At 40.7% G+C, this 25,101-nt stretch overlaps 1 protein-coding gene across 6 annotated transcripts in view; it reads left to right on the top strand.

Moving 5' to 3' along the window:
• Phldb2 (pleckstrin homology like domain family B member 2) overlaps positions 1–25,101 on the top strand; it is a 97,912-nt gene that overhangs the window by 66,560 nt on the left and 6,251 nt on the right. For 2 of the 6 annotated variants that reach the window (XM_057764106.1, XM_057764103.1), the window contains 9 exons: positions 2,217–2,306; positions 5,232–5,375; positions 6,014–6,199; positions 7,510–7,650; positions 8,904–9,003; positions 17,348–17,552; positions 21,104–21,194; positions 22,065–22,211; positions 24,252–24,471. In XM_057764106.1, the coding sequence (XP_057620089.1) occupies positions 2,217–2,306; positions 5,232–5,375; positions 6,014–6,199; positions 7,510–7,650; positions 8,904–9,003; positions 17,348–17,552; positions 21,104–21,194; positions 22,065–22,211; positions 24,252–24,471 (1,324 nt within the window). The remainder of the gene's footprint in view (positions 1–2,216; positions 2,307–5,231; positions 5,376–6,013; positions 6,200–7,509; positions 7,651–8,903; positions 9,004–17,347; positions 17,553–21,103; positions 21,195–22,064; positions 22,212–24,251; positions 24,472–25,101) is intronic. The other 4 variants (XM_057764108.1, XM_057764107.1, XM_057764104.1 and 1 more) reach the window with 3 other exon arrangements.

The raw sequence follows: 25,101 nt of genomic DNA, 5'->3' as shown, positions 1-25,101 counted from the left end.
TAAGCTGACTTTCCTTAATATAAATGCCACATTTGTGGTTTGGCCTTCTTGCTAAAATGCACTAGAAGCATTTCCATAGTCATTCACAGACAGACCCAGAACAGTAAGCACGTTGAATCAGCCCAATGTGCACATTCCCAGGTGAACCTGAAAGACATCCTGCTGCCTCAGTCAGATCTCATGCTCAGCAAGTGTCGTTGTGTACTGTTTAATGCTGCGTGTGTGTGTCTGTATCTGTGTGTGTGTGTATTTTGTTGGTGACTTTACTGTTGAAAGGGCTCACAAATGGTGCTAAAGTATTGTCAAGCACCCCCAAGAACAGAAGACTGTGGTATATTTGGGTGTCCTATACATTTTGATTTTAGACACTGGTTATAATGTTGTTGGGTGCCAGGCAAGTGTGAATGAAACAAGAATGTGTCACTTAAGGTATTTCAAACAGTCACACACACAAAACCAAGTTGCAATTTGACAAATGGATGAAATGTTCCCATTAAATAAGACATAGTGGTACACTTGTAACCTTAACATCTGGAAGCCTAAACCAGGAGAAATGTAAACTCAAAGTCAACCTGGGCTCCATATTGATTCTGACCTACATTGCCGTATCCTGCCTCAAAACTAACTTAACAAGAGGACACTGAACTGGCTGAGCTGGTGCAAGCCTGGTGAACACAGTCCCATCCCTGGAGGTCATGAAGAGGTAGGAAGAAGAGAATGGGCTCCCCAAAGCTGTCTTTTAACCTCTGTCCATCCACCACAGCATGTGGCTCATGCCACCACACACACCCACACACCCACGCACACACCACATGTGAAACAATAATAAAATAAATGAAATAAAACATTAGAAAGAAAGGAGACAGAGGAAGAGGTTGGGGTTGGTATGTAAACAACAGTGTGACTCAACTTCTCATCACCTAAGATGATTCCCGTCATTATCATAAACCGTGAAAAATTCAAGTGCCAATGAGAACATGGATGAGTAAAAGCAGCCACACCTTGGTGATGCACCTTAGGAGAATTCCCTCCAAGTTTATTTTACAACTTTGAATGTGTATCCACCTTGGGCCCAGGATTCCTAGTGGATATTTACCCAGGAGAAATGAAAGTATGTCTTTATAATCGATGTGTACAAAGATGTGTACAAAACTGCTTGAAGTAGATTTTGCACACACACACACACCCATCATTCTGCTCAAACACAAGCTAAATAACCATCAGGAGAACTGTGAATTAACAAAATATCATGCATGTTCTAAAGTCCTCCTCAGCACGCTGTAGGGGTTAACTATGTAAGCTCTGGCACTGTGGGGTAAAGCCGGTACAGGAGTGTGCATACTGAATGACTCCATTTCTGTCATGCTGGAGAAGAAGGAAGGCAATGAGCCAAGCAAACCAGAGCACTGCTTTACGTTTATGCTTGGGCTTGGATGAAGGGGGCCATGAATGTGTCTAGGGTGATAGAAATGATTTTTTATCTTGATTGCAGTGCTATTCTGTTTGTTTAAAATGATCAGTTATATATCTAAGGTCTTTGAATTTTATTGTTATGTAAATTATACCATGGAAAATAATATACCTCATAAATATTTTTCTAGAGGTTAATGGTTGATTAACCTAAGATGGATTGTGGACCTTAACATAAAAAAAAAAAATGAATGCTGTGAAGTTTTCAAAAGAAATGTACCCATGGATTATGAGGTTATATTGTCAAAGGCCACATGAGTGTGTGTTACTTAGGGAAATGAAACTTTGAGTGTAGAAAATACCCAAAAGATGAAGGTTGAGAAGGCCGTGAGGAACTGAGCATCCCTCCTTCCATTGTGTTGCTGTTTGTTTTCAGTAGTCTAATGTAGCCTACCCTAGCATTAATTTACTATATAGTCGAGGCTGACCATGAACTCCTGACCCTCCTTCCTTCACCTCCCTAGTGCTGCAATTACAGGCCAGTACCACCAAACCTGGCTCCTCTTGCCATTTTCTGCTTCAATTAGCACATTCTGTCTTCTTAAGACTACTGTCACTTTGTAAAAGTGACAACATTCATCTTGAATGATGGGCTATCTAACTGAATATGTTTGGGAAATTGCTCATACATCATATCAGCATACGGCAGGTGAGAACTGTAATGACAAGCCTTTACTGAAATAGAAATGGGCGTGTCTGGGATTTCTATGTTTGTCTCCAGCGTAATAGATTTTGTATGTTTTTAGGAAAAAGAGAATCTTTGTCATTTGGAAAAGAAGTACTCCAGCCTCACTGGAGGGAAAGGATTTCCTATTAACCCCAATATTTTGAAAGAGGTAAGTTTTCTAAGTCCACTCATGTCAACTTGGAAGTCAGTTATACCTCAGTTTTGTATAAATCAACTAATAAAAACCTTAACTTAAGTAACTTGGGAAAACTCATAATTCTTGATAAGTTTCTTGCTGTTCCTTATTTATGTATCAAGCAGTCTAGATGTTATCTGTGTGTGTAAGGCACATGCATGTTTGTGTGCGTCAAGACACATCTGCTTGTCTTGACAGTGACTTTGGGAGGTCCCTTGAGTCTTGCATTCTCCTCTCCCTTCCTCATCCTTTCTCCCTCTTTTTCTTTTTCTCATGAGTCTTATAGAATATGCAAATGACCCCGAGAATTTGAGAAGATGGTTTGTTTTTCTCCCCCTTTGGTTTACCTTTTCCCTTCACATGGAGCCGTTTGCATTGACCATACATACTCTTTAACAATCATCCTCTTATCCCCGGTATCATTCTTGCCCAGACAGTCTCTCCCAGAGCTACACTGATAGGATATCTTTACTCTGCTTTGAAAGAGAATGATGCCAATAATAAAGTCACTTTCTCTATAATGACTTATAAACTAAGGAAAAGGGTTGTTGCTACCTTAAAAATTTGCCTAGCCAAAAGAAAGAATGCGTTCACTTATAAGAAAGCAGAGTGAGGAATTCATAGCTAGAAAACTGTGTGTGTATGTGTGTGTGTGTACGTGTGCATGCACACTTATTCATACATGTGAAGATATATGAAATAAAATGTTCATCACAATAAGTGCGACCATATTTGTATCTTAGAAGCATTTGAAAAATATTTTTATAGCAGATTTTTTTTTAGGTCATACCATTTCATTTAGGAACATATAACTGGCAAGGTCAGTGAGGTGAATGTGGTTGTGAATGAAACTTACAGGCATAAGATTAGATCATTGAGGTGTGAGGTGGGCTTTATGAGCTGTGTTAATAAAACATGGCTTGTATGCACGTTCTGAGAAGCCGCTAAGTGGTTTTAAGTAGGGAGACAACATTATTTGATATCCATCTGTAAAGGTCACTCTGGGCCACTCAGAAACCACTGGGTCAGAAACTGCTACAGTGGTCCAGGCCAGAGCTTAGATTCCAGCAATGCCGGTGAGATGGAAAGTTGATTGGATTCATGTGTATTTTACAAATAGAATTGAAAGTTCTTGCTGATACATTGGATTATATGGTGAGACAACAAAGGAACATTCAAGAACAATGCATGTTCCCAATTTCCAGGTGAGGTGAATGGCTAATGCTTCTTGCCGGGGTATCTGAAGATGAAGAAAGAGTAGGTTATAAAGCAACTCGGAGGTTGACCCCAATCACACTTAGGAGGGAGGGCTTATGGTAGCAAGTGGATCATATGGATCTTTTGTCCTTTCTGTCTGTCCCCAGATAGGCTAAAATCATTTGTCCTGTTGATGAGTTGGTCTTTGCTTTTTCTGAAGACCCCTGGGTGTCAAAGATCTATTGACTTTTTGGCTATTTTCTACCACATCTGTGTAGTATCTGCATGTTCTAAACAAGAAGACTTGACTTGTACAATGTTTTGACTTCCCGATTCTCAATCTTCTTGCTTACAACTTCCTCTTCTCTCTCTTCTCCCCCAGCCTCCTTCTGAAGAGTGATCAATTTATAACCAGATTCTTTGCAGAGCGCCCACATCTGACAGAGAAAACTTTTGGAAGCAATTAAGCTATATGGTCTAAGACTCATAAAAGGGAATTTTCAAAGCCCGACTTAAAAGCGTTCTATCAGACAAGCTAAAGAATAACTCAAAGATGTTAACATACTTTCTGATCCATTACCACAGATAAAATGAAACTGGTCAGCCAAATTCAACCCTTCCTTCCTTCTGCTGAACCGCATAAAGCTTCACCTGTGTCCCTTTCTGCTGTGTAAGACTTTAGGACATGGGTTGACAGCACTCGTCTCCTGCTTTCTCTGCTGTAATGATGGGCTGTCCATGCAGCCTTTCATTTCCAGGCTAGAGTTTTTGCTGCATGGAGTCGCTTTACTAGTGGTTCCATCATTAATGGTCTAAAAATAGAACCACAAGGCCAAACTGAACCCACTTTCACTTTCAAAAGACTGTTATTTTGTTCTTTTCTTCATATGTTTCATTGGTGTGGCAAAAATCTTGATTGACTTGTGTAATTGCTTCCCATGAAAATCATTTTAAGTGCCTTTTCCACAAAGTTACGTTAGGAGTTTTGATTGAAGGATTTTGATTCATGGGCATTTTCTTTAAGCTACAGACGAAACTGGGTTACTGAGTTCAGAACAACTGAACCGTCTCTGTCCTAGCAACAAGAGCCTGAGTTGGGGAAATTACGTTGAGTGGTAGATTGCAACTCTGCCCGAGGACTGTGTCTACACACATGAATGTTAAGAGTGTCATCCTTCTCATTCTTCCTGGACTGAAATACCCAGAACTAAAACCCACTAAAACTAAGTTGCTATTTTTATAAACGTTTTCTTGATAGAAAACCCAGTAGTCCATCAGCCCACTTAATCTGACTTTGTAATTTTTCAAAGACGGAAAAGAGAGGTGAGGCATATTTTGTGGAAAAGACTCATCAATCAGAGAGTGAGTGATCACATTGTCTATTGTGTATCTGATTGTTCAATACATGTGTAGAGATAATGCCATTCCATTGACAGAATTATGATGAGACCTCTGGACATTTATCATATGGTCATCTCGATTTCAGCAGAAATTATGTTTACTACTTTGAATGATAATTTCCAAGATTGAGCACTGCAAATCCATTCTCATTGCTGATCATCCACTTAATGAGACATTGCGTGGTGCCCAGGTACCTGGCTGTGTTGCGCTCAGCTAACTCATTGTACTGGGAACATTAATACTCTCGCATGCCTCAGCTTTTGCTTCCCTTGTGTTTAACTTCTGAATTCCTCCTTTTAGGGCTATATCAGTGTAAATGAGATTAATGAGCCATGTGGCAATTCCACGAATCTATCCCCTTCCACTCAGTTCCCTGCTGATGCTGACGCTGCTGTCACTGAGCCTGCCTCGGCTGTGCTGGTGAGCCAGCCCCAGAGTTCAGAGGTGTGTGGGCATGTGTTTCATTCATTCACTGCTTTTTCTCATGTCAGAAATTAACCCACAGTTCACTGAAAGTAAGCAAAACGAGTAAATGTGCTCCGAGGGGCCAGAATGATGCTGAGTTTATGAATTAGACCACATTTTGGGTGTGGGGGATGGGAAAACACTGTTCTACACACACAAAAAAAATGTTAGAAACCATGAAATGTGTGGTAATAGTGGGGGCTAGACATAATTGCCAATAAGTAAGGTCAATGCCTTAGCAATCTAACCAAACCTAATTTTAATTAGATTCAAACTCATTGGTTTGAATCCCCTTTCTCAGATGGGTTTTGTGGTCTATTTTGCTTGGCAATATTGAGTCATGCTTTAATTGTTATGCTTTTTTAAGCATAACATTTCATGTTAAGCCTTCCTGGGAGTGGCCAGTGAAGTGCAGCCTAAATTTCTTCTACTGATCACATGGCCTGCGGTGTGGGATTTTAGCAGGAGGGTAAATGGAAAGATGGTACGCGTCATTTGTGATTTTGTGATCAATGCACAGCAAGTCCGAGCAAAGAGATTACAGATTCCTTGCCTCTGTTTCTTCTGTCCTCTCATCGCACACTGGTCTGTGTATCCCTCTTCTTTCTCCTATAAAGCAAAGAGCAGCCGTCTGTTCTGGATTTCTGTTTCCTTCCACCCTTTCTCTTCATCCTGTCACTCAACCTTCATCAGCCGCTTGGCCTGAAGTTATGGCTACATCTGTCGATCCTTTCCCTTTAAATGACACACCTCCTCCTCTGCCAGCTAAGAAACACAGAAGGCAACAGCAGCTGGAGCAACAGGTAACTAGAAAGGTGGACAGACCTTTCCTTTTAATGTGATGGTGATCTCATTAGCAGCTCCATTCAGAACAGACAACACCTTTGGTGGCAAAGCAATCAGTTTTCAAATCCGTTGCCTTATGCCCAGTATTAACAGACCAATTTCAATGGGGGGTCTTACTTAGTTCATCAAATTCTGAAAACCAAAGCCTAGGAATTTATCCCATTTGCTCACAGTGAAAACAGAGTGTTCTGATTCTAACTGAAATCAGAAACTAATCATCCAAACACTGAGGTTGTATCACGGTGATGTGGGTTCTCTGACCATGAATTCCAACTATGCCACCTTCTAGCTGCAGGACCTCGGGCAAACTTATTGAGTGTCTCTGCAACCCAGATTCCTCACTTATGAAACAGAGACAGAATACCAACCTCACAGGATTGTTACAAGAGTCGAATGAGACCATGAATGTGGAGCATCAAACCCAGCAATTTGGAGGAAGCTCTGAATAAATACTAGTTACTGGAAGTATATTATTATAAAGTTAAAATCCAAGACATCACTGGCATGCATTAGTTTTTATGTATTTCAAAAGGCTGAGGTTAGCACTAAAGTGATCTATCCAAAGGACACTTTATTATGAAGTCATTTTACTATCCAAGACATTTCAGGGAGTGTAGAGAGATCAAGCAAAATTTGCATGTTTTAAGATGGTAAAAATCTTGCCTTAGAAATCTGACTGAAGAAAGAAAGATGTAGTCTATTGAAGCATTAAATATGAGAGATTACGCAGAAATCTCCTTGGCCATGAGGTTTTAACCTGGAAGTAACTTAGATGGAAGGCATCTATGAAAGCCTTATGCTGGGTTTGGAGTATATATGATTATGGGGTTACTATTCTATATCAGCTTTCCTGTTATTGCCCATTCTCTTCATTCTCTTCTGTTTTCTACTTCTCATCCCCCTGACTGGGGTCTGTGTCACCACATAGAACTCTCTAGATACAGGAAGTGGGGAATTGCTAACTTGCTTTGTCCACCTGCTGTTCCTCTCTCCACCCAGTGGGACCATCACAGCAATGGTGACCATTCTGGCAATTTGTAAACAGCACTGTAGAAGTAAAAGGTGCATTTTCTTAAAGAAAAATACCATGATGCAGAAATAAATAATTTCCATTATCACATCAAAAGCTAACTCTAATCTGTCAGTGTAAAAGAAACTTCAAAATCCAGCTTCCAAAGCTCATCTGAGTGCCTTGCTTCTGCGTTGTGGCAGTGATGTGTGTCAGTCAGTCAAGTTTTGCTGTTCTGCTTTGCATTTGCATTTAAAGCACTTTAGGAGTCTGGAAGAAAGGAAAAAGCAGCACAAAGAAGGTCTCTATCTGAGTGACACTTTGCCTCGAAAGAAAACCACTCCTTCCGTCTCCCCACACTTCAGCAGTGCCACCATGGGGAGAAGCAGCACCCCGAAGGTAGGACTCAGAAGAGCCACGGCCTTCTCTTTCTGTAACATCTTATAGTCGCCAAAAAAGGCAAAGCCTTTGAAATGCAAAAATAACTGAATACTGTGCCATTACATTTGCTTATTGGGCAGATGTGGCAACCAAATTGCTTCTTCTGTCCCATTCTGAGGGTATTTGGAATTACACATTCTAGACTCAAGAGTGTATTTCCAGTCACCACAGTACAGGTGGTGGGTATTGTACTCCGTACTCACGGGACAGATATTTTCTGTACCCACAACAGAGATCCTGCGCTTCAAGAATAACAGTACTCAGTAGTTACCAGATGGCATCTGCGTGCCTGGTACCAGGCTTAGCCCTTTGTGTGACTCTAGCACCACTATGTAAGTGCTCACTCGTCACTACCCTAATAGTGGGTAAGCTGAGGAAGAAGAGGAAGGAGAAGCTAAGTGACAGCCCAAGATCCCTCAGCTGGAAACTGGAGGAGTCAGAATATGAAATCTGGTGGCCTGACGCATGTACCCTCTGCTGGCGTGAAATGGGAGGGGGATAGAAGGGAAGCTGTTCAGCCCTTCTCATATCCATATTTAGAGTAACTTTATTGTAATCTATTTTACAAGTTGGTGTTTTCAATGGACTTTATGCACTTGAAAGATTTAACAATTTAAAAGAATAAGAGCGGTGCATGGTGATGCACACCTGCAATCCTGCACTCGGGAGGCTGAAGCAGGAGGTCAGTATGAGTTTGAAGCCTGCCTGGCCTGCCTGGCCTACAGAGTCAGACCCTATCTCAAACAAGCAAAGAACCTATAAAGCATGCTAAAGCCAGTGGATCTTAGTGGGTTTCAGCATAGCGAAGTGTAGAGAGAAACTGGAACATCTGGGCACGGATGGCTGGTCTCTGCAGTTTTGCATGGTGTGCATGCATCCTGTCGTTGCACCTGCCCTCTGCACCTTCTGCATGAGGAGCTTTCTGTCGCTCTCACGAGGCTGTGGACAGTGTCTTTCTCCGCCCATCTTCTCTTTAGGAACTGTTGCCATCGGAGGACGTGCTGTTGATACTGAGTCCGCAGCAGAGTTTCGTGAGAGTAACAGTGGGTGACTAGCCTTTACCACTTGGCATCAAGAATTAGAACTTAAGACCAACCATCTCGGCCCTTTGCCCTTAGAGAGGAGGTTGAAGCCAGGAGTGTGCCCACGTCCTGGAGTACCACTTGAGATTCAGTTTACCTTGCCTGAAGTGTTCTCCCCGCTTCTCTTAGGCTCACCTGCCTCTGGGACAGAGCAACAGCTGTGGCAGTGTGCTCCCCCACTCGCTGGCAACCATGACGAAGGATTCAGAGTCTCGCAGGATGCTCAGAGGTATGTGGCCTTTAAATCACATGTCATGGTCTTCTTTGAAGCCTGAGAATTCCCCAGGGAGAGGCGATGAGAACAAAGTTGGGGATGGTAGAGGGATGATCAACCATGTCCTAAATTTTCATATTGGTATATTGCCCTTGGGAAAGGATTGTGTGACATCATCTTTGTAATAAGGTAATACTTCCCTGTTTGCACACCTGTTTATACAAACTCAGTCAAACTTCCATACTGGAAAGGCCTTGAAAGAAATACTAACCTTCCCATTTGACTGAGAGAAAGAAAAGGGAAATCACTGAAATGTTGAGAAATTTCCAGGGCACTTAACCAAAACTGGCAGTCTCCTCTGTGGCTGGCACACTATGCTAAATGACCCTTCACTTGAGTCAATGGATTGGCATTGTTAATGGGCCCAGAAGAGAATTTCGTTGAGCCTTTTAGTTATAAGCTTGAGCACTTCGATTGTATATTCAGGTTTTAGTATGAGTTCTTTGAAACAACATATTACATGTGTAATTTGGTTATCAGATAGTATTTAAGGGAGACTGAAAGAAGTTACTAAATGTCATTCCAGATGCAAGACTTACTGAAATAAAGTTACTCTGCTAGTACAGTAGTTTATATCAATAAATTATATTGGCTTTAGTTTTTCAGTGGATTTGTCCTAGATACCAAGAATGCAAATGAATGGCATATTATTTAACTTTGAAAAGCTTGGGATATAGAGAGAAGGGAGGGAGACATGTTACAGATGACTTTAATACAATGTCAAACACAGTGCTGGAGGTCTGTTGACGATATCAAGAGCAAAGCTGGCAGACATCTGACAAGCAAATGCATTTGTGAATTGATGGATTGAAATCTTGCCCTTTATGTGAATTAAAATTGAATTCTGACTCCTACCTTTTGGGGTCAGGGATATTTTAAACAGTTGGAAACCATTTAAATGTAGCTGAATTTCAGTACCCACTGAAAAATTCTCTCCCCATACTATCTTTTAAAAAAATTGAATTCTGATTGATGGGCTTCTCTGCAGATAGTATTAGGGTATATAATACATCATACACAAACATACATACTACATATGCATATATATGTATATGCTTATATAAATAATGCGTGTGATATGTATATTACTAAATGAGGTTTTAAATCAGTATTAGAAGTCATTTAATTAATGGAGCAAACATTAAATTTTTTCTGGGTAGTAAACACCTGTATTTCTAGCACTCAGGAGACTGAGACAGGAGGATCACAAATTGGTGGTCAGCCTGAACTACACAGTGACACATTGTCTTACAAGAAGGAATTAATAAAGCTGGACAAAGTGACATATGCCTGTAATCTCCCCACTTGGGGCGGGGGGGGCGTGCAGGAGGGTTCAGGATTTCAAGGTCAGCCTGGGCTGGGTAGCAAAAAAGGGTTGAGGCAGGCTATAGTGTTCATTTGAGGTTTATATTAGTACTATTTAAAGAAAATATACTTGTTTAGACTTCTGTTTCATTTATTATAATTTCTTAAGACGATAAAAATATTTCTTAGTATTCACAATAAGCATAGAAGTCTATTTTAGCTCCCACTCATTTCTGTTAACTTGAAGGTCAATTCTGTTTTCTGTTGAACCATTTTTTCTGTAATATTAATAGGCTGCCCTTAAAAATGTGTATCCCACTCTAGTGGAAGGAATCCAAGCTTGACTTGGCTATGCAACTGAGACCTTTCTGCATATTCATGAATTTTCCATCTTGCATATGCATGAGCTCTCAGTATTCCAGGGACTTAGGGAAAGGTGGAACACTAGGAGAGTGAAGCAGGATTAGAAATTACTACTCCCAGTTCTGTAGTAGTGTTTTTTACCATTAGCTCTTTGCTCTTTGGGGGTCCAACACCCAGCTCCCTAATAAGCACACGGAGCTTATTCTTACTTATGAATGCCCTGCCTTAGCCTGGCTTATCTCTAGTCAGCTTTTCTTAAATTATCCCGTCTACCTCTTGCCTCTGGGCTTTCACCTTTTCCCATTTCTTTTTCTTTTTTCTTTTTTTTTTTTTGGTTTTTCAAGACAGGGTTTCTCTGTGGTTTTGGACCTTTCCCCATTTCTATCTGTCTTTTCTTTCCTTCTTATTCCATGTCTGATTGTATGACCTAGTGCCTGGCCCCATCATCCTTCTCTCCTCCTTTTGTTTCTTCTTCTCTCTTTCTCCTTTTCTCTATTCTCTCTGCCTGGCAGCCCCCCCCCCATCCCTCTCCTGCCTAGCTATTGGCCGTTCAGTTCTTTAGTAGACCAATCAGGTATTTTAGGCAGGCAACATAACACAGCTTCACAGAGTTAAACAAATGCAACATAAAAGAATGCAACACATCTTTGCATCATTAAACAAATATTCTACAGCATAAATGAATGTAACAATCTTAAACTAATATTCCATAACACAGTACCAAGAAAAAATATGTGTGTATGTATATATAATATATACATACTTATATACTATATATATGTGTGCATATATATATATATATATATATATATATATATATATATTAGAGAGCATGGAAAGCTGGGTTTTGTACTAAATGAGTAGATTCATGAAATTGAGAGTTGTTTGCAATGTCATACATCCAGGTTCTTGTGAGAAGGTGATGAAGCTAGGAAATTTCTGGTCTACTTTCTAATCTGCATTTCCCTTAAATAATGGGATAGTTTAGTAAAGAGAACCTAAGTCAACCCTCTGAGTCATATTACAGACGTAGGCTCTGCAAAGTCTACTATCTGATTTATCTTTGGTGTTCTCGTTCTCCTTTGCCATGACTTTTGTGCACTTGAGAGGACTGTAGCTTCAGGCTTTACTGCACTTCTGAAGTAGTGTTCTGCTTAGAGCTTTATGAGACTCTGCTGGGATGGTGCTGAAGAAGCTGTACTGTACATGTGCTGATCCTAGTTCTCTGGGAACTCAGCCTGCTCCTCTACCCAGAGGAGGAATGGCCAGGGATGAGATTTCTTCAAGCCACAGCAGATGGTAAAAATTGGCAGGAGTTTACACAAAGCCCATATGGGTGTCTCAGAGAGACCAGGAGGGGTGAATCATGCATTCGTTTAGAATTGTTTCCACAGCACTTGTTGATGACATTTAAATAGCAAATGCGATTAAAATTGCAGCCTGGACAAATTTGTAACTACTACGTTTTCATTATGTCAAATTTAGTAGACTTCATCATTTACTTTTGATGTACACAATTAACTAAAGTGCACCATTCTTTTACTGCTATTCATAATGGATATACCAAGGATGATGGTGTAAGTATGAGCCTTTTACAATCAGCACTGTTCCCATAGCACTGACAATGTGAGTCCAGGAACATTGAAAGGAACAGAGTTCAAAAGGCGAGAGCTGAGGACCTGGACTCCTGAAGTTGCAGAGGTCATTGGCTTTTTTTTATACAGCTTGTCAACTGTTCTTTGTAAACTTTAGAACAAATGAAACTTTTATCCTTTTTTTCTTCCTTTTTTTTTTTTTCATGCAGGAAAGCCCAAAAAAGGTATGACAACCTCCTTGTGTGGTATTTTTGTTTCCAACAAATATGGAAAGGTCACTGTCAAGTCATCTTTTTGACTTGCTCTCTGATTTTGAGGTTTACAATGGTAGATGTTTAGCCTGATTGTTCCTTTTATCCAATAGGGAGAAAATGCTGTACATTTTTAAGGAACACAATGCTCATAGCAGCTGTTGTTCCTGCAAAGGCAGCTGCATGACTTTTTGTTTGGGCTTTTATAACAAGTTCAGACCATGCAGGAGACACAGATGCTGTGACAGCATTCATTTGTAAGGTTCACTGTAGCCTGACATTCATTGGAGGGGCTACTTAGAGACAAGAGTGGGCATCAAATGTATGCAGGCTCCGTGCAAAACCTCTCTTTATAAGAGGCCAGGTGGACATACAGGCAAGTGGGTTTGGGAAAGTCCGGTGTGTTTGTTTCACTTAAGCTCCTTTTGTAAGAAAGACTTTGGTGGGTGAAGAAAAGCGTAAACACCTGGCTTGAATAAGTAAGATGGCTGGCTACTGGTGAGGTTAGGGGGCAAGACATAGGGTAAGAAAGAACTTGTTATAAAGTTTCATGGGCTGTGCATCCAATAACTGAATGGCATCTCAAATCTTGGTTGATCTAATGATATTTATGTGTATGGGTCTTTTGCCTGCACGTATTCTTGTGCACCATATGTAGGCCTAATGCCCAAGGATTCCAGAAGAAGGCATAGCTCCTGGATCTGGAGTTACAGAAAGTTGTGAACAGCCATGTGGGTTTTAGGAATGGAACCCAGGTCCCTTTTAAGAGCAGCCAGTGCTCTTAACCATTGAGCCACCTCTCCAGCTGCTTGAATAAAAAATTATACACTAAGTTCTTGAATACTATTTGCTACTGTCTGCTTGAGAAAAAAATGATTTTATAAATATAATCTTGTTTTTCATTATTATTATCATTACTATTTTCTGATTGGTGAATATTTGTAAAATTTTTTTTCTTTTGTAGCAAATCTCTTTATTTTCTAACTGTGCATGTCTCATGAGTCTTTTTAAAAATCTTCAGTTTTTCTCTCTAATCTTAGATTGAATGTAAAATGTAACTATCATTTATGTTCATCTGCTGTTATTACTAATATGTCTATGAGTGCATGTTGGGGTGGATACTTCCCAACTCCCATGTCAGCCTTTCTGACCCTGTATCTTTCCCTTTCTCTGCCTTTCACTCCCTCCCCTCATGACTTGTCCATTCTTCTGGCTGTGGACTATCTTTAGGAAGAATGAATTCCTCAGCAGGTGAGCTGTGACTGGGGCCTTGTCAGAAGCACACACTATTCCATCCTAAGCCCTGGTTGTAATCGTAAATCATACTGATTTTCACATGAAGACACAGATAGCCCTAAAGATGTATCATATGGGTTTGAAATATGGTGGGAAAACTACGTATCCCGTGAGGTTAATTCACAAAAGAACTTTGGGCACCAATAAGTCAGAATTCATTGAAATTAGCATTAAAAATAATAAAAATGACTGGTCTTTGTTTTCCAATCTGATGACTTTCCTGAGCAAGGAAGAGGGCTGAGGTGGTTGTTTCCTGGTACATTCTGTGCTATGGAACAAGCCTAGGCATGGCTTCTTGCTTTACAGACCTTAGAGCTACCTCTCCACACAGTACGTTCAAGAGACTGTTTTTATTTTTGGTGTTTTTTTTTTTTTTTTTTTAAAAAAAAGCTCTTTTCATTTCCAAACATTGTCCTTGCTATATAACTGAAAAAAGCAACCACAAAACCAAATGGACTTGGGTTGAGTACCTCTCAGGTTTCCTAAGTTAAGTTTCCTTTCTCCATCCCCAAAAGGAGACGAATTCCTGCTTGATTTGAGTGCTCAGATAGCTGGAGTTTAGAAATGAAAGGTGAATTCATTCAGTGTCAGATTACGTAAGCAGACGCTCTGCCGAGAGCAGGACACCCCCATCTCCCTCACAGAGCCTCCCTGACCGGAAGCGCAGGCCGGTCTGCAGCTGCTCCACTGCCTCTCTTGACCCGGAAGTCCTGCGGCCACCACTCTCTCAAGCTCCAACCTCTGTTCTGCTCTGGTTTCCTCTACAAAAAGTACCCGTGCCTTTGGATGATCAGATCTGAGCTCCAGTCCCCAAACCAGCCCACTTGCGTACAATTTTAAGATTACAAGGGAGAGATCTATGCTCTCGTTTATTGACTCATTTGCTTCCTTTATTAAAAAAAAAAATCTTGTTATTTATCCCAGGTTGACCTGGAAATCACAATAATTGTACTGCCTCAGCCTCTTGAGTGCTGTGGTTACAGATACACACTTACCGTGCCACAGCCATGCCCTTATTTGTAATGGTGGGAGTATTATTTTTGAAAATTGTCTGGCAGAGAACGCCATCTCAGGTTGACAGTTGCCAGTTGGCAATGTTGAGTAGCTTGGTGAAGTGAACCTACTGTTCACACTGGATACGGTTTCATTATCCAGAGGCTTTGTCATTCAAGCAGCCATAGAACTTTAAGACCCTATTCTGCTATTGGAATGACTGTGCAAGCCCCTTGCACACAGAGCAAAACTCAGCAAATTTGGGCTTGGTCTGTGGAGCTGAGGCCTCCAAGTCACAGGGTGGCTCACATTGTAGTGTAGTTGTTCCTTGTGCACATGCCTGAAAACTCTGGGTGTTTTACTTTCCTGCCTCTCTCACCGGAAGGTATAAACTCTTTTTCTTAGTCTGTGATATTTCTGAAGAAAACAAAACCCAGAATTCTGGAGATCGGAGAGGCAAGTCATGAGAAGAACGAGCCCTTCCTTTTTTTTTTTTTTTTTTTTTCTTTTCTTTTCTTTTCTTTTCTGTCCCCAGAATGTGTTAATTCCTCCTCCGGATTGACTTTTCCTCACTGAAGAAAGCTCTTTGTGAGAGGGTGGGAGGAGGGGTTGGCACAGAAATCAAGCCAGGGATGTAATTCTCATATACTCTAAATTACACGGATGTCTTTGGAGGACCTGTCTTCCATGTCGTTGATACCAGTGTGAAGGCTTTCTATGCTTCAGTATTGTCTAAAAGTTATAAGGAAATAATTGCGTGTAGCCTTTTCAAATAATTTCTCTTGTCATTTTCCCTTCCTTTCCTAATGAATATCTGGAAATGATGTAAAAGGAACAATTAATAATCCCAAAACTTCAAGTGTAAAAGGTAAATATCTGAGTGATGACTTCCTTGCCTTTCTTTGAAACAGTGACACAGAGGGCACACTAAGAATGCCTGGCTCTGTGCACTGATCACTGCTGTAAGGATGTTGTGTCTGCTTCCCAGTGTGCCTCTGTGCTTTACCTCTTTCCCTAGGTCCCTGATAAGTGTCTGTAATTTATAACAGCAGATCGGGTGCAGAAATCTCATTTTCCTAGAGATACATCGTTTGAATAGCGCAGTTTCACATAGGCCTCCAGAACCATACAAATACAAAGGCACAGAAATACTCATGTCACTCATAAGTTATATAGAGCCTTTGAATAGATGATACTTTATTAAGGCATCATGAGGGTTTTATTTCTAAACAAATGTAGGTCAGCACTTGTGGAAGCTGTTTTGTTTGGTTTATTTTATGGGTTTTTGCTGCTGGTGGTGGTGGTATTGTTGTTTTATTTCTTTTTGTCTCCTTTAGGCCACTTTTTTCCCCCTTAATTAAAATCCTCATCGAAAGATAGTTCCCAGGAAAAGATGCCATATTAAGTGGTCTTGTAAACTCTTAACAGGCCTGCTATTAAATCTCTGGCTAATGGGAAAGAGATTTTTCTCTTATCAGAAAAAAAGATTAAACTATGGGAAAACATTTTGATGAACTTGGGGATTTTTCAGTTCTGTCCCTGCTTCCTGTGTATGTACGGCAGAGAATTGAAAAGAAGGTAGTGTGGTTGTTTAACACACAAAGGTAGCTATAGCAACAACTCCTGGTAAGGCAATGACCTCATATGCCAGCTGTCAGAGTACAAGGGGAAAGAAAATGCCTTTCATTTATGGTGCTTTTGATCCTGTTGACACACATTTTCAAACAGTTAGCAGCGGTTAGCTAAGGGCTGACTGTTAGAGTGGAAAAAGGGAAGCAGCATGGCAGCGAGAAGGAGCCTGTCCATGGCGAGGGTTACTCACCCTGAGTATTTTAAATAAGTAATTGGCAGACAAGAGAAATTGGAGGAGGAGAAAGAGAGAACAAAAGGCAGAGAGAGAGAAAGACTATGAAAGAGACAAATGCCAATTGCATCTGAAACAGATGAAAACATTACAGACACTCTGAAAAACACACATTTTTCAACCCTTACCCCTGCAAAATCCACTTGCTGTTTTGTGAATGTTCCTAAAATCTGAATGCCATTGCAGGAGTGACTGTCCTATAACACTGACATTGCACTGGGCATCATGTTGCCTTCATTTAAACACAGTTATTTCTAGAGGATTCTGAATCCTTAATTGTGCTTCTGTTTCTGGGGATTGTGCATGCATGTGTGCATGTGTGTGCATGCATATGTGTGTATATGTCTTTTAAAGTCCTGATGTATTGCTCTGCTGAGTTGTAGGGATGGGATTTAAGAAGTGCCAAGTGATCCCACTGACAAATAAAATCCCTCACATGATCACTTCTTTCAAATTCTTGCTCACACTGGGCATGACATTGTTTCTTTGATCTTCTTGACTTCAGACTATTTTAGGCCAGTGTCCAGATTTCACGTGCAGATGTTTCTCGTTGCTGGCTTGAGTGTGTAGAGTTGTGGGGTTCTGAGCTTGATAAATGAGACATATTTACATATTTATGGCTTTCTCCTTAGGTTATAATCACCAACAGATGAGTGAAGGACAAAGACAGAAACCTGAATTTTACAGCCGCACAGCATCTGAGTCAAATGTCTACTTGAATAGTTTCCATTACCCAGATCACAGCTACAAGGACCAGGCCTACGACACGTTGAGCCTGGACAGCTCGGATAGCATGGAGACCAGCATTTCTGCCTGTTCTCCAGACAATATCTCTAGGTAAGGCTTGATGAAAACCATGTCCCAGTTTCAAACATAAACTCATCAGTTTGAGACATAATGTATATTATAATTAGTTATAAAACATACAGTGCGACACTAGAGACCTGTTTTTTCTGACCCTTGTGTTTATTGACAGTCTAAATAAAGAGCAAAGACAATGCCAGCTCCAGTCATGTTCTGGTAGTCATGAAAATGATGTTTCGACAGAAAGAGAGGCGAAGGTGCCCACAACTGAGTAACTCTATCACTCTACACATGACTTTTTGTGACATAATAAACCACAAAACCAAGCTTGTGTCACTAGAATTTCAGAATGGAATTACTTCTTTAATAGACGTATAATTTTGGGATATTTTAATGCATAGTTTAAAAAAATCCTCAGCACAGCAATTTTTGTTTTTAGTCCTCGATTGTTGTGTGTACCAGCTTTAAGACAACTCTAAGGCCTACTTCACAGAATACCTTCCAGATAGTCTCTGTACTGCTTTGTTCTGTGGACTTCATCATGTATCTTCCAGCATAAGGAGTAAAAGCTTACCTTAAAATAACATGCTTTTTACAATTTTCAGATTTATTTATTTTTATTTTTATGAATATGAGTGTTTTTCCTGCATATATATCTGTATTCTATGTGTGCCTGACTCCTTTGGAGGCCACAAGGGGGCATCAGATACCTTGGAGTAACTGGCAGGCCTATACATAGTTAATTAGTTACAGACAGTTACTACATATAGTCAAGATAGGTGCTGGGAATTTAACCCAGGTCTTCTGGAGGGGCAAAACATGCTCTTAACAGTAAGCCATCCATCCAGCCCATAAGATGTACTTTCAAGGTAGTTATTGGCATTGGAATGGGATTCTACTTTATACTCTACTTTTGTTGGTATTTTCTGCTTTAGGTTCATTTTTTTTCTTGACATTTTGAGTTAAGCCCTTAGTGATATCTGACCATGAGCAAAAGTTATCTGCAACTGCCAGCACAATAGGACCAGTCCTGGGTAAAACAGCTATGGACAGTAATGGGACTGTGCACAATGACTTACCAGAAATGGTAACTCTGCAGGAATATTGTCATACAGAGATCTAAGGGACAGATGTGTCTCACCAGATACACACAAATTATGTGAAATGATGGATATGTTAATGAGTTTGATTTTTGTAATCATTTTACAATATATGCAAATATGATATTATCACATTTTATACCATAAATATGTATACTTGTCGGTTACACTCATAATAAAGCTGAAAACAAGACAAGTAAACAAACAAAAACAGTAAATAATAAAATCTAAATGAATATAAATTGTATAAAATGTGACAAGTGAGGTCAGTTTTAGTGAGTTTCTTTTGTGTATGTGTGTGTGATGCTGAGTATGAAACCCACAGCTTCATGTATCCTAGGCAAGTACTCTACCATTTAACTATAGTCCCAGTCCTAATTTTTTAATGGGGGGGGGGTTGAAGAACTGTGATTTATTTATTTGCGACACAGTCATACAAGTGTCGTCATGGGAAGCAGCACAGAATATGCATATATTTGTATGCTCTTTGTATGGCCTGCTGTAGTAAAAGGGGAAAAAAAGAAAAGAAAAAAATAAAGTCATTGTAATCTGTTTCTCAGGGTAAAGCACCTGGGTAAAAATTGGCCCCAACACATACTGCATCCAGTTGTTAGGCCTGTAAGATTCCAATGTCCCTTAGGCAGTTCCCACTCCCTTGTCTGCTCCTAGTGGGATGGCAGTTTTGAGAAGATAAGCTATGTGCTCTGGGTAACTAGGGTCCTTCATCTCTTCAGAATAGGAGTCCTCTTATGTTTGATTTTTGCCAAAAATAGTTGAGGAGGCTGGATGTGGTGTCTCAAACCTATAAATCCCAGCTCTTAAAAGTCAAGGTAGGAAGTTGGCAAGTTCCAGGCCAGACTAGGCTACATAGTGAGACCGTGACTCAAGGTTCATACTGGCCTGGGAAGATGAGTCAGTCCATGTAGTACTTGCCATAAAACACTGAGATTTGAATTTGATCCCTATAACCTGGATGGATGGATGGATGGATGGATGGATGGATGGATGGATGGATGGAGATAGAGAGAGATGATAGGTAGATGATAGATAGGTGGATAGATCATGCATACACACATACACACACATAACTACCTACATACATACATAGAAAGATGCCAGGTGTGGCAGCACAGGTCTGGCATCCCAGTAAGGAGAGGCAGAGCCAGATCTCTGGGATTAAAGAGTCAGCCAGTCTAATTGGGAAGCTCCAGGATGGTGTGGGACTCTCACAAAGCTAAGTAGAGGGCTCCTGAAGAACACCATCTCTGGTCTGTACACACATGCACAGAACACATGTATCCCACATACACACACACACAGAGGTGTCCATGGACATATATTATTTAGTCATGCTTTATATGACGTACTCTAATAACCTGACGGGCTCTGTGTATTCCCCATTGTACAAACTTTTATTTTTATACACTTTCTATGAATGACAAACAAAATAGTCTGTCCATTCTCAAGTGAGCCTAGAAACAAGGTAGGGGCTTGAGTGAGCTCAGCGCACTGTGCAGGACACAGCAGGCTCTCCATGAATGAAGCATCTGGATATACGACCTCTGACCTAGACCCTGGCTGTTCTTGCAGCTCGCACTCTTTTGTTTTTTCCTTTACTTGTTGGGGTGATGTCATTTCTAAGATGCGTTTCTTTTACAGTTCTTGAATCCCTTTGTGCATTTTCTCCATTAATTAACAGGGGAGGGAAGGCTCTGAACAAAACTGACCACCCCTTACTCAGTGCACCTGTACAAGTCACTTTGACATTAGTATCATTTAAAAAGGAAAAGGCCCACACATACAAAGTACAGCAAGCTACAGGGGTAACACTGAAGACCGTGACTTCAGACATTAGGCATCATTTACATAGACCGTGATGATAGTCTAGTTTGTACGATGATGTGAAAGTCAGTAGCTGAAGGGAAGCTCACATGGCTGTCGCTGTTAGATGTAAAGGCTGCATTTTGGATGCATACTTTGTAATTACGATTCAGCTTTGCCTTCTTTGCTTCTAACCGGTTTACACTGGTCTTGTCTTGCATGCCCATTTTTGACTCCTATACTGAGATCAATCAATCTCAGCTATGATTTTTCAGAGATGAATTGATTCACTCCTTAAGACCAATGACTCATGTGTCCTTCAAATTGTATGTTTTGATTGTGACATGAAACCTGGCTCAGTGTGTGTGTGTGTGTGTGTGTGTGTGTGTATGTGTGTGTGTGTGTGTGTGAGAGAGAGAGAGAGAGAGAGAGAGAGAGACATACACACACACACACACACACACAAGGAGATACCTGATATGTAATTTTAGTGTGTGTATCTGAGAGACTTATCAGGCTGAACAATGTGGTTTTCTAAAAATATTTTTTCATTAATTCTTTGAGAATTTCACATATGCATACAATGTATTTTAATTACAATGCTCCTCCATGATTCCGTCCCTTTGGCAAATATTCTTAAGAGGTTTTCTCTGTTCGCATCAGTGCCAGCACATCCAATATTGCCAGGATAGAAGAAATGGAGAGACTCTTGAAACAGGCCCACGCAGAAAAGACCCGGCTACTTGAATCCAGGGTAAGGCAGAGCTCCTGCCAGGAGCTTGTGATGGGCATGGGGCAAGGAGCCCTACACTTCCAGCAGCATTCGTTCAGGGCCGTGACTGAGCACTGTGAACTTGGGTAGTCCTCAGCCTCCTTTCCTATCCAAATGGAAAGGTGCAAGAGAGATGGCTTCAGGGCCCTTTGCTGGGCTTTTATGCCCAGCAACTTCACGTGTGTGTCTGTGTTTTTGCAGAGCGAAAACAATAATGTGTGTTTTCTACCATGTTTCTCCCTTGGTGGCCATGTAGATGTTTTCTTGAGGGAATTGGAAAAATGACATTTCTTTATGTGTCCTCTTATCCTTCCCAACTCATGCTGACTTCACTATTGTGAAATTCAAAACCCCCACGTTATTGTGAGTTTATTTCAGGCCAGAATCAGAACTTCCTTAGGAATCCACCCCCACCCCCAACGCCTTTGCATCCTGCCCCGAGGGCACCTCCTTTCCTTTTCCACTTCCCACAAAGCTTCCTCTGTGACCTCCAGCCAGGAAGCTACAGAGCAATAACAGGAATTGGAAGGACCTGTGGCCTTCACCCAGGACAGTCTCCCAGAGAAAAGCCCAAACTGCATGGCTAATATTGCATGACAGTTTGCAAGGAAGAACGAAATGCCTGTGTATACTTACAAGCCAAAATTTCCCTGAAGACTAGTATTTAATTGTTGGCATAGAGGACTTTGGGAGCTATGCAGAAGGTGATCGTGATTTATGTTAGTCCAGGGTATAAGAAACTAGGATACAACATGAAAATCGTCTAATGATAATTGGAGTTTGAGTATTTATTAGCTGGTCCCTTCAAGTGTAGGTGTCATTTCTGCAAGTAATTCTATATATGATAATTAGGAACGGGAAATGGAAGCCAAAAAGCGAGCGCTGGAAGAAGAAAAACGACGCCGGGAAATCCTGGAAAAACGACTGCAAGAAGAAACCAGCCAGAGGCAGAAGTTAATAGAAAAAGAAGTGAAAATAAGAGAAAAACAAAGGGCACAGGTTGGTCAGTCAATGTGGATGCATACGTGCAGGTTGCCCCCTGGTGGTCATTTTGTAGAAGACATTCATTTTGTCTGAATACCTAGAGCTTAAGGGAATGGTTAAGGTGTATGTGGGTTAGTATGCAGGCTGTGTGCATTTTAGAACTTCTAGAGAACTGCCAAGCAACTGACACTTTACTCACATGTGACTCACATGTTTTATTCCCTTGTTCAGAGAGAGAGAGAGAGAGAGAGAGAGAGAGAGAGAGAGAGACTTCCATCTATTCTCTGGATGCATTTCAAAGGAGAATATGTTTTGTACTGCTTTGAATATTGCTATTGGAGTAGTTTTTAAAAACACACACGGGGACCAGAGAGATGGCCCGGCAGTTAAGAGGACTTCTTTCTCTTCCAGAGTACTGGAGTTCTGCTCCCAGCCAGCGCTCATGTTCGACAGCTCACAAACTGCCTGTTCCTATAATTCCAGCTCCAATAGGCCCGATACCCAATGGACTCTTCTGGAACAGCACTCAAGTGCATATTCACACACACACACACACACACACACACACACAGTTAAAGGTTAAAAAATCAAATTAAAAATGTTAAAAACATATATATGTATAAATAGGTGATAGTTTAGAATATATATACATAGATGTGTGTACATATCTTTTAATACATATATATATGTGTGTGTGTATATATATATATATATATATATATATATATATATATATAATCATGCAAACTAAAAACTGTGATGGAGGAAAGATTCTATCAGGCAATCTCTAGAAGCAAACTTTCCAAAAAAGTATAAACTTAAATTGTACCAGCCCAGTTTCCTAGTGTGGTAATAGTATCCCCCATACACACACTTTTTTTCTCTAACCACATATGTCCTCTTTCCTATACCAATCTGTAATACTGCTACTTCAGTTAACAAACAACCAAATTTAGGAAAAATATGCATTTGGTTTAGCTCTCTTTCTGGGTCGGTGTAGATTTAAAATCCCTGCTCTTTTCACTCTAGCCGCTTCACTATTTCTATTTCCTGAGGATAAAGCTTTAAAATACTGCAGCCTGTAAAGCTCACGCTCGTCTCATCGATGTTGGCCATTCATCCAGTACACTCAAAGGCAGTATTTCCCTCATCCGCTCCGGATGCTGCCCATTTGGTCCTACAGCGCCTGGCTGCTGTCTTTAAAATTTTATGTGGACTGGGACTTTGGCAAGCCTGTGGCAGCTGCCTTACAGGGAAGGTAAAACACTGAGGAAAAGTGGGAACTGAAATGAATCCTTTCATTGGACTATACTCTGACCTCCGCTAAACTCTGATGGTCTTCCATCAAGACAGTGAAGGTCACCCATGCCTGTTTAACATCTGAAGTCGAACCAAAGGGCAGAATTCTAGTTTAAACTTGATTATAAGCTTTTCCTCCAACTGTACAATTAGATCATTTCCCCAGGGCAAAAGCATGGAATTATTTAGCAGAATTTTAAAGAGAGAGAGCATTAGGAAGCAGCATCCGTGGTGATCTGTGCTTCCTGGATGATGTGAACCTCGGCCCTCATCATTAGGAAAACAAGACATCTGTGTCCGTTCCCTGGGGCCTCTGCGCCCATACAGCTTCCCACTTTAGCTCCAGGATCGATTCTACCCTCAGTTTATTTTAACTTCTCTTTTCAAAGAATATACCTTAACTCCGCGGAATCTTTCGGGGGTCATGCCTACCATACAGTGTCTGTTCGATCAAGCCGTGTGTGGATGACCTTAGAACTGTATTGTGTTGTGGTGGGGGAAGGAGCAGCTGGATGGAAGCATGTCTCACTCCCTACACAGCTGACTTCTTTGACGTTCCCGCTTGTGAGGTCTTTTCATCCTCTCTTCTGCCCCTCTCAAGGAATAGAATCAATAGGCCTGCTTCAGGCACCTTGGGTCCTTGTGAATTACTTGGCATCCTAAGGCTTTGGCTCTACCCGTCCTTCTCGCATCTAATATATGTGATCTGAAATGAAACAGTTCTCGGTAGCCAAAACGGGTTTTGCTCTTTTCCAGGCTCGTCCTCTGACACGCTACCTGCCTGTCCGGAAGGAAGACTTCGATTTGCGGAGTCATGTGGAGACAGCGGGCCACAATATTGACACCTGTTTTCATGTGTCAATCACAGAGAAGACCTGCCGAGGGTACCTCATCAAAATGGGTGGAAAAATTAAAACGTGGAAGAAACGCTGGTTTGTTTTTGACCGGAATAAGCGGACATTTTCTTATTATGCAGGTGAGTGATAAAACAAATTAAAGCAATGCATTCAAATCTACTAAAAATAAAAGGAAATAGAAATTCATCATCTGAACCAGAAAATTTTCGAGGCTGAGACAGTAGGATCCATTTGAACCCATGAATGTGAGACCAACCTAGGCAACATGGTGAGACCCTGTCTCAAAAAGAAAAGAAACAGAAAAAGAGAAAAAGAAAGAAAGAAGAAAAGAAAGAAAGGAAAAAAGGCTGATATATAAAATAATGGCAATGATAGCTTGGTAGGCATACATTATATTTTGTATCCATATTTATACAGTTGAATATGTTATGAATTTTATTTTCTACAAATAGAAATCATGTGACTTTAAAAATGTGAATCAATCTATTCTATTTCTGAAATAACAGCCCAAATACATATTAAATGGAATGTATATTTACATTAAATTATTGCCCTTTAAACCACGAGGCCAGAGAACATACCCCATTAGTATATATTTACTTTTTGCCATATTTCCTATTTAGATTACACAGAGCGAAGCAGCCCTGTCGTTGAGCTGTGCTTTGTAAAGTACTCGGACCTCTCAAGTATAGAGAGTAGAGCTCATCAGCAAACTAGGGAATAAGAAAGCATTCATTAAGTGTTGAAAG

The sequence above is a fragment of the Chionomys nivalis genome, chromosome 3, assembly GCF_950005125.1.
Source record: "Chionomys nivalis chromosome 3, mChiNiv1.1, whole genome shotgun sequence".
Taxonomy (NCBI): Eukaryota; Metazoa; Chordata; class Mammalia; order Rodentia; family Cricetidae; genus Chionomys; species Chionomys nivalis.
This window is presented reverse-complemented; position numbering and strand designations above follow the sequence as displayed.